At 45.9% G+C, this 9993-nt stretch overlaps 1 protein-coding gene across 1 annotated transcript; it reads left to right on the top strand.

Annotated features, from left to right (window-relative positions):
- The first annotated feature begins 5179 nt into the window (after window positions 1–5179).
- Window positions 5180–9334, top strand: LOC124660898 (probable metal-nicotianamine transporter YSL6). Its single transcript, XM_047198737.1, has 7 exons — window positions 5180–5542; window positions 5931–6103; window positions 6242–6339; window positions 6965–7102; window positions 7411–7600; window positions 8038–8170; window positions 8253–9334. The coding sequence occupies exons 1-7, from the start codon at window positions 5191–5193 to the stop codon at window positions 9188–9190; spliced, it is 2022 nt and encodes a 673-aa protein (XP_047054693.1). The 5' UTR covers window positions 5180–5190; the 3' UTR covers window positions 9191–9334.
- Window positions 9335–9993: the final 659 nt, after the last annotated feature.

Here is a 9993-nt window from a genome sequence, read left to right as displayed (position 1 = left end):
GCCCTTGGGGGCTTCACCATTAGTGACGTCTTTCTTCTTCTCTTGTGCGGGCTTGGCCTTTTGCTTGTTTTCCTTCTTTGCCTTGGCATTATAACCAAGGCCCTCCTTCCCATTGTTTGATCTTTGCTTACTCAAAAGATCATCCAAAGAAAGTTTATTTTGGGGAGAGGAGGCCTTAGCAAGTTCATCCTTCAACCTAGCATTTTCCTCAACAATATTTGCATGATCACATAGAGGACTAGAGGAACTAGGCACATCATATGAAGCAAGCCTAATTTGAAGTTGCTCATAGGATTTGGATAGGAGAGTGAATTCACTCTTCAAAGCTTTGTGAGCTTTGTCTAGTTCATCTAGATCCTTCACAAGTTTCTCATGATCAACCTCAAATTGGGCCTTATCCTTTTTAAGAACTTTAGACTTAGCCCTAGCAAGATCTCTAGCTTTAGTGAGCTTGTTAATTTTATCTTGAGGCTCTTCAAGAGTTTCTAGCCTCTCCTCAAGATAAGCTATAGTTTCTTGACTTTCCTCAAGAGCATTTTTAAGAGCATGGATTTCGAGAGAGTCTTCTCTCTCTATTTGACCTTTTTTCTCAAGCATATCACTTTGTTGGGCTAAACGAATCATGAGGTTTGAAACATGCTTTTTAGTGTTACCTTGTAGGTTGAGAATGAAATCATCAAAATCTAGCATTTCTTGTTTCACTTTTAGACTAGCATCATCAACCCCTAGTTCACTAGATATGTTAGGAATAGAGGGGCTAGGAGATGATACCTCGGAGGATTTAGCCATGAGGCAACTTTCTTCCTCCACAAGGATGACCTCATTGGGGGATTCACTTGGTGATGAAGAGTTAGTGTAGAGGGAGGCAAGAGCGACCAATCCATTAGAGGTTGCATCTTCTTCATCATCAACATCATCATCTCCGGAGGTATACTCTTCTTGATTTGATAGTACGATAGATGTGTCCAAGGAGGATCTTGCCATGAAGCAATGTGCATTCTTGATAGGAGGGTTCTCATTGGGAGATTCAAAGAGAGATGAAGAGGGTATGTTGGTGGTGACGATGGCGGCCAATTCCTTTGAGCTTTCTTCATCTTCATCACCACTAGAACTTTCAACTTCATCGGATGAATATTCTTCCCTTGTTACTAGCACAACTCTTGAGGGCCTCTTGCCCTTCTTGGTCTTGTTGTTGTAGAACTTCTTGTTGGGGGCTTTTGAATATTTGCCCTTTGAGTCTTTGCTCTTGTCCTTGGGAATGAGCCTCCCATTATGAAGCTCTCTATTCTCATAAGGGCATTCGGCAATGAAGTGACACTTGTCATCACAATTGTAGCATGATCTTGTCTTTGGACCAAAGCTAGTGAACCCACTTTTGTTGTTCCTCTTGATGTTGTCTTCCTTGGCCTTGGAGGGATCAACCCAAAAGGATTTTGCATGGAAGGCCATGTGATCATGGTAGTGGCATTGCAAATCTTCCGGATAGGACATACTCCAAGATGCCCTATAAGATTCTTGAGGAAACACTTCTTCACCGGAGTTGACCACCAAGGCAAGGTTGGAACCTTTTGCCATCCCAAGAGCACGATTGCGAGAATCAGGAGAGGTTTCCTCAAGCACCTTGAGAGCTTGCATCTCGTGCACGACTTGTTGAGAGGTGAGAGAGGAATAGCGTTCCCTTCCCACAAGAGTCTTGACATCAATGGGTGCAAATGGCATCATGCATTCAATGTACTTCTCCTTGATCCAAGAGTCATTGATGTGGGTGGCACCAATAAGCCGGAAGGCATCGGCAACCGTGAGAAGTCTTCCATACATGACTTCATGATCTTCATCCGGTAGCCTCATGAACCCTTCGGCTTTATTCTTAAGAGCATTATACTTGTTCCTCCTTGTGCTCTCACTTCCAATACAACTAGTGGCCAAGCCGTCCCAAGCTTCCTTGGCGGTGGTGTAGTTCGGACTCGATGCAATTCCGGTGTCCCCACACTAGTTTGAATCATGTGTAGGGCGGTGTTGTTGAGTTGACTATCAATTGCTTCTCTTCTAGTCAACTTGTCGGGGTTGTATGGCTTGAAGCCCTCCAAGATGATTCTCCATAGTTCATTGGAGGCACTACAAACATGAGAGCGGAACTCAAATTGCCAAGTATCGAAATTATCAACGGAAAACTTAGGTGGGTCGCCCCGAATGTTCAAATGGGGATGAGGAACCGGTATATCGGGAGATAGGAAAGGTGGAGCTACTCGATTGTAGCTTTCACCTCCACTAGTTCCCCTAGGAGATGCACTTGGTAGATTTGATAGTGTTTAAGTTATCACCTTCCACGGGTTTGGTAGATGAGGGTAAGTCCGAAGCCTCTCCCTCATCTAATGCACCCGTGTCTTTTACCTCTACACTAGGAGCCTTGGGAAGGGCCGGAGCCAAAAGCTCGGCAATCATCTTTTTCATGCTTTCCATTTGGGCTTCCATGGAGGACTTCAACGAATTGAAGTCTTCCACGGAGACCGTCTTGGCGGCCCCTTCCGAGGGCTCCTCGTCCGGCATACTCTTAGGCGGTTAAGCCCGAAGTAAGAGCCGAGGCTACGATACCAATTGAAAGGATCGTATGCCGCACCTAGAGGGGGGGTGAATAGGTGCTAACCAATTTCTAGTTCTTTTTCAATTTAGGCTTGACACAAAAGGTAAATTCTCTAGATATGCAACTAAGTGAATTTACCTATATGACAAGGATATCAACTAAGCAAGGTATAGCAACGCAATAGGAGATAGAGTGGGATAGAGAGTAGCGAGAGTGGAGCACGCGATGACACAGAGATGATTCCCGTAGTTCCCTTCCTTTGCAAGAAGGTACGTCTACGTTTGGAGGAGTGTGGTTGCTACGCAAGCCAAACCAACGACCCACGAAGGCTTCACTCGGATCTCCTGTGAGCAACGCCACGAAGGCCTAGCCCACTTCCACTAAGGGATTTCCTCGAGGCGGAAACCGGGCCTTTACAAAGTTCTTGGGGCACACATCCACAACCAAATTGGAGGCTCCCAAATCCGTAACAATACAACAATCAACAAAAACACATCAACAACAAATCAACTAGGGAACCAAATAGGAACACTAGCATGAGATCCCTCAAACAAGAGAGGGGAAATGAAGAACGCTTCGGTGAGGATGTAGATCGGTGTCTTCTCCTTCGAATCTCCAAAGATCAAGAGCTTTGGTTGGGGGAGGAAGGAGATCTTGCAAATCTTGTGTTTCTTGAGGTGGCTCTAATGGAGGTGGCTTGGCAGATTTCTTGTATAATGATTGAGCAAGCCACCAAGGTAGAAGAAGGGGGTATTTATACCCCCTCTCAAAAATGAGCCGTTGCAGCTTCGGGGGGCCGGATATTCCGGCCTAAGTAAGGGCCGGATAATCCGCCCTCGGATAATCCGGCCTACGGAATAAAACCGTGACATTATCCGGCCAAATGTCCGGCCCTATGCCGGAGAAGCTTTTCTTCCGGTCCTTAGCCAAATTCGGGGGGCCGGATATTTCCAAAATATCCGGCCCGGATATTCCGGCCACGGTACAACACGGGACAATATCAGGCAAATGTCCGGCCCCATACCGAGCCGCTTTTCCTCGAAGACTTAGCCAAAAACGGGGGCCGGATATTTCAACAATATCCGGCCCGGATTATCCGGCCTGGCCAACTTTTGCTGTTATCTTTTTGACAGACCGACCAAATCCAACACACAAAAATATGAATCTATGTAAACCCTGTACCACTTAAACAAACATTAGTGTATCACATATATTGACATCAAACACACAAAACATAATGTGAGAGATGTTCTTTCAGCTACGCCGCGCCTCCTCGTCGCTCGTCGAGGGGCGTCGGAGCCCTCCTTGCGCATCGCGTCCTCCTTTCGTCGGCGGCGGCTCGAGGACGGCGACCTGGCCGAGCCGCCGAAACGCCGCGCCTCCTCCTCTCTCAGCGGCGGAGCCATCCAAGCGCCACGCCTCCTCGAGGCTTCTCTCCCGTGGCTTAGTGGCTGTCGTCTGTATCTGTGGGTGCGAGAGAGAATGAGCGGACATGAAGGGCTCGTGAGGGATTAGAGATAAGGGATATGACGAGTGGTTGTGGACCGCACGAACCCCTATGAGAATCGTGACGCACCGCCGCACACCGGAGCGGTCCGTGCGGCGCCTACACGTATATTTTCCCATCATTTAATTAGGTATGACATCTCAATTTCATGCTTTTTTATTTCTATGTTTTTTTATTCTACGAATCAAAATGATCCCATAGAGTTCGTTTTATTTTGTCCTGCACGGGCCTAGGCTCGGCTGGTTCAGATCAGTAGATTTGTGGTTGTGGTTAGCATTAAACCTGGCCCCACGAGATGTAATAGACGCCACCTGTTGGTTCAAGCGACTGTACATGTGAGGCTAGACTTACATCCGGACCCACAAAATCATAATCAAGCCACCTGCATGGTTGATTAGCATGGCAACATACGCAGGCGGTAGAACTGTGTGGCTAGCATTAGCTCGGCTAGGCCCCACCAGACAGCGAGACGCCGGCTAGCAGCGCCTGCATGCAGTGAAACCGTATGGCCTCCAGGCGCGGCAGAACAAGCGGCGCCCATTCTACCGTTGAAACGTGGGGTGATTTGACTCACGAGCCAATGCAGAGTGAAACCGCACGCGGCCCGCTTTTCACCGCGCCGCAGAAGATCTACGAGCCCGAGCACGATTCACGGCGGTTCCTTCTATCCCTCTCCTTGAGAAGATAATGACAGGTGGGACCGGAAACCTTTACCGTGGTGGGGTCGCCCAGTGTATTCCGGCCCCACGTGGCTCGCCTTGCTCAGCTTTAACACTTTTTTAAACTGCCACCGTGGCACGGACGAAGCCCAGCCCAGAACGTCTCGAAGGCCAAAAGAACAATCCAACTCGGATCTGACAGGTGGGCCCCGCATGGCATTGACCCTGCCTGGACCCTGGTACGTCTACACGGGAACTAACCGGAGAAACAGAGTCCGGAACTTGGCAGTTCAGCGGCAATCAGGCTTAAATACACCCCGTCCCCCGCCTCCTCCTCTCACCAGTCCCGGCCACCTCCTCGGCGGCGCCGTCTCCTACGCAAAACCAACCAGCTCCCGACGAATCCATACGGCCCAAGGGACCTCCCTAGCCTCCGCGGGAAGATGGGATCCGAGGCGGACGCGGCGGACCTGACGGGCCCCCTCCTCGCCGGCGCGCCCCCGGCGACGGCGGCGGGGGAGGCGGTGCCGCCGTGGCGGGAGCAGATTACGGTGCGGGGGATCGTGGTGAGCGCCATCCTCGGGGTCCTCTTCTGCCTCATCACGCACAAGCTCAACCTCACGGTGGGGATCATCCCCTCCCTCAACGTCGCCGCGGGGCTGCTCGGCTACTTCCTCGTGCGCGCCTGGACGGCCGCGCTCGCCCGGTTCGGCATCGTCTCCAAGCCCTTCACCAAGCAGGAGAACACCGTCATCCAGACCTGCGTCGTCGCATGCTCCGGACTCGCATTCAGCGGTATGTGTTTGCGTGTGTGTGTCTTCTTCTCCCCAATTTCAGTCGGGGAACGTTACTCAATTAGATTTCTGGTTTGCGTGGGCAGGCGATTCCGGGTTACGTTTGGTTTAATCCGTAACTGAAATCCATCCCGACACGTGGTCTAGTTTATGCTAAGTGCGTTCCCTGTGTTAGATTCAGGTGCAACATCGAATTTGTTTTCAGAGGTTTGGGGAAGTAGTTGGTATGCTGAACCTCTGATTATACGGTCACCATGGGGATAAAAATCTTGATGCAGTGAATGCTAAATTTTGCTGCTGATTTTGGTGTGCATGAGTTAAATGATAGCTTCTCCCTTCTTATATATCGAGCTCACATTATCAGCTGACGTATCTGCTCATGCATGCAGGTGGCTTCGGAACGTATATGCTTGCGATGGATCAGAAGACCTATGAGCTTATCGGGACTGATTATCCTGGAAACAGGGCGGTTGATGTTATAAATCCTTCGCTCAGTTGGATGATCGGCTTCATGTTTGTTGTTAGCTTCCTCGGTCTGTTCAGTCTTGTCGCGCTGCGCAAGGTACTCGTTCATATCTTGGAGCCATGCATATGTTATGTTTGTCTCATTGCATCTTTGTTTTTTTGGATGAAGTGGAGTATCCTGCTCGTGTCTTAGGATAAATTTAGTAAAACTAACTTTTTTGGGGGTGTTTGCTAGGTGATGGTAATTGATTACAAGCTGACCTATCCCAGCGGAACTGCTACCGCTATGCTGATAAATAGCTTCCACACTACTACTGGAGCTGAGCTTGCAGAGTAAGCAATCGATCAGAGTTTCTCCTTAATTTATACTCATAGTTCAATCTGCATCGTTTCTTCTGGGTCTTTTGTATGACAGTATGCTGTAAAACAAATCTAAAATGATTCTTTCTGTAGTTATGTTAGACCAATAGCGCTCTTTCTTTGTATAGAACATCAATAGTTGCCACAGTAGTCTGGTGAAGTTGCAGTTGAGCTCTCAGCCAATTACATGTATTTCATCTATCGAGTATTTAGGGATATGGTAGCCTATTTGGACTGAACTTTATTGAGGAAATGAATATGTCCTAGGTAATTTCATCAATTTTATCTTTACAATGCTCAGATAGAAACTGCTGACCATAAGGTTGTATTGATCTATTTATGACAATTTGGTTCTATTGGATTGAGACTAGGAATGCTGCTATATATTCTCTCTAATATCTTATTATTAATGGGAAATTAGTATGTAATGAAATGTTTAAACAATGCAGCAGAGTGTATCTGAAGATAGAAAATACCAGTTTCCTCTGTTTATTCATGCAGCATATACTTGTTAAATTGCAAGTCCTTTGATGCCTTTGTTGTGATTTTCTATATCTCTCCAGTTTTTACACAACTAACTTGTATTTTATCGTTGCAGGAAACAAGTTAGCTGTCTTGGGAAGTATTTAAGCATTAGTTTTATCTGGAACTTGTTTAAGTGGTTCTTCAGTGGGGTTGGGAATTCTTGTGGCTTCGATAATTTCCCTTCTCTGGGGCTTGCGGCATTTAAGAACACGTAAGTTTTCTTTAATTAGTTTTTATTATTCCTTCAATTTTCAAGAGTCAGAACTAATATGTAGTGCATTTAGTTTTGTGGGTTGAAAGAAATTTTGCCTTCTGTCGCCCCTTAGGGGCCATAACCTGCTTTGACCATGCCTCTTGTGTGACTGCTATTACTTGTATTGTCCTATGAAACTAATCATCCTTTAAGATGGACCATCCTATTATCTCGAAAAAAAAATGGACCATCCTACATTCTTGAAAAAAAATGATGGACCATCCTACACATGCTCACCAAAAGTTCAACTGTTCCATGATTTGCAGGTTTTATTTTGACTTTAGTCCAACCTATATTGGATGTGGTCTTATATGCCCACACATTGTTAACTGCTCTGCACTTCTTGGAGCCATTATATCTTGGGGTTTCCTGTGGCCATATATATCCACAAAAGCTGGAGAGTGGTATCCAGCTGACCTTGGAAGCAACGATTTCAAAGGACTCTATGGATACAAGGTATGGTGATTAAAGATTTCATTTGTTTCTGACATGAAATAACTTCTGATTTCGTACTTGATAAAACATTGACGTTTCTTTTATAGATGAATTGGATCACGAATTGCAGTTCTTGATTAAAATATTGTTGCTGTTTTACTCCCCATAATAAATGAACCAAGTAAATCTGAGCTAAATGTATGCTGTTGAAGTCAACATGGTGTAGTACTAGTAACTCGCTTACTATTACATCGGTGGACATTGTGATTGTCAGAACCTTTAAACTGAGTTCAAGATCAGAACTGTTATACATTTTGTTACTTTACTTTCTTAGCAAAGAACATGCAGATGGCACATCTAGTTTTCTTTTTTTTTTGGGGGGGGGGGGTCACAGACTGACCAGTCTTTTAGAGTCTTGTGTTCGGCAAAAACTAAGTTGTCTCTACCCTGCCTTCCAGGTCTTCATATCTGTATCTGTGATACTCGGTGATGGTATCTATAACCTCATTAAGATCATTTATGCAACAATCAAGGAAATAATGAATGCACGATCAAAGCAAGGAAGACTTCCTCTTGTCCGGGTTCAGGATGGTAATGTTCTTGTCATATGGTGTTTACCTACCAGAATATAATAGATCATGCACCTCATCTTGTTTCTCTTCTGTTATTGTAGATAATGGAACTTCTAAATTATCATCCGAGGAAAAACTTCTGAATGAGGTATTTGTAAAAGACAGTATTCCTCCCTGGTTGGCGGGATCTGGGTATGTGTGCCTTGCAGCAATATCAACTGCAACTGTGCCAATGCTGTTCCCCCAACTCAAGTGGTACCTTGTCTTATGTGCTTATGTTGTTGCTCCCCTACTTGCCTTCTGCAACTCTTATGGCACGGGCCTGACAGATTGGAGCCTTGCATCCACATATGGAAAGATTGGCCTATTCATTTTTGCCTCATGGGTTGGCCAGAATGGTGGTGTGATTGCCGGCTTAGCAGTTTGTGGTGTCATGATGTCCATTGTATCCACAGCTGCCGATCTCATGCAGGACTTCAAGACTGGTTACCTGACCCTCTCTTCACCAAGGTCCATGTTTGTGTCACAGTTGATTGGAACTGCCCTTGGCTGTGTAATTGCTCCTCTCACCTTTTGGCTTTACTGGACGGCCTTTGACATTGGCAATCCTGATGGCATGTTCAAAGCTCCATACGCAGTCATATTCCGTGAGATGTCAATCCTGGGTGTTGAAGGGTTCTCTGCGCTGCCACAGCACTGCCTAGCAATCTGCTCTTTCTTCTTTTTTGCAGCCATAGCAATCAACCTCCTGAGGGACGTCACTCCAAACAGCGTGTCCAAATTCATCCCACTCCCGATGGCCATGGCTGTCCCCTTCTACATCGGAGCATATTTTGCGATCGACATGTTCGTCGGGACGGTTATCTTGTTTGTCTGGGAGAGGGTGAATCGCAAGGAGTCTGAGGACTTTGCAGGCGCCGTTGCTTCTGGTTTGATCTGTGGTGACGGGATCTGGAGTGTCCCATCTGCGATACTGTCCATCATGAGGATTGACCCACCGATGTGCATGTACTTTAAGCCATCTGTTGCGTACGGCTGAAAATAGAGCGAGGTCGTCCAGTTTACTGGGATGCATAAATAGAAAAGCATTACACTGTGTACATATCTTACACAATTGCAATTTACACTGCCGCAAAACAGCAGCAGTTCTCTCATTGTGTTAATATATCTTATTCTCCTCTGATTTCTTGCGTTTCAATGTTGCTGATGCTGCTCTTGTCACCCGGATATCTGTTTTGTTTGCTTAGACTTTGTGTTTTAACGACACGCTCTATGGGAATGATAGGCCAGCATGGTATGGCTGATTTGTGTTGACAGAAAATAACTCAACAATGATTTCTTTGCATCTGATTTTGAAGGGGATTTTTCATCCCCTCAAGCCTCTTCCTGTAATTGTTTTTCTTATGGTGTGTGAAAGAAATTATGCTAATTTCTGGTTTTAAATATATAAGTTTCAAAAGGTATAGTACTCACTATCTTTTCCCATTCCTACTTGTTTAGTTCATCTATCTTCGATGCGAATAATAACCTCATTCAGAAGTATCAGTTGCCTCCACAGAATCAGTTACGTAGAACTTTCCTCAGTTCTCACTTTTCTTTTGAAAGCTATCTAGAGAATATTTTCAAAAAGAGTTCAGTAGGTCTAATGAGATTTGGTTATTGAAGGGGGGTGAATTTTGTGGTACATTTGCCACAACACACTGCATGACCCAAAATGGTAAGTTCGACGTTTTTGCTTGGGATGGCCATCCTACGGCCGGTTTTAAACATTTTTTCATGTTAGGCATCGAGGACAAGCTTCAGGCCATGAGCGCTGACAACAAAGTTGTCTAGCACGAGGTC

This window comes from Lolium rigidum, chromosome 6, assembly GCF_022539505.1.
Source record: "Lolium rigidum isolate FL_2022 chromosome 6, APGP_CSIRO_Lrig_0.1, whole genome shotgun sequence".
NCBI classification, from domain to species: domain Eukaryota; kingdom Viridiplantae; phylum Streptophyta; class Magnoliopsida; order Poales; family Poaceae; genus Lolium; species Lolium rigidum.
Note: the sequence above shows the minus strand (reverse complement) of the source record. Positions and strands in the feature narration are given on the sequence as shown.

Bases quoted from the DNA above. Each gene is read 5' to 3' on its own strand.
- LOC124660898 (XM_047198737.1), top strand. From the start codon at position 5,191: ATGGGATCCGAGGCGGACGCGGCGGACCTGACGGGCCCCCTCCTCGCC. The intron at 7,103-7,410 runs GTAAGTTTTCTT...CATGATTTGCAG, and splicing joins CTTGCGGCATTTAAGAACAC to GTTTTATTTTGACTTTAGTC. The intron at 7,601-8,037 runs GTATGGTGATTA...CCTGCCTTCCAG, and splicing joins AAGGACTCTATGGATACAAG to GTCTTCATATCTGTATCTGT.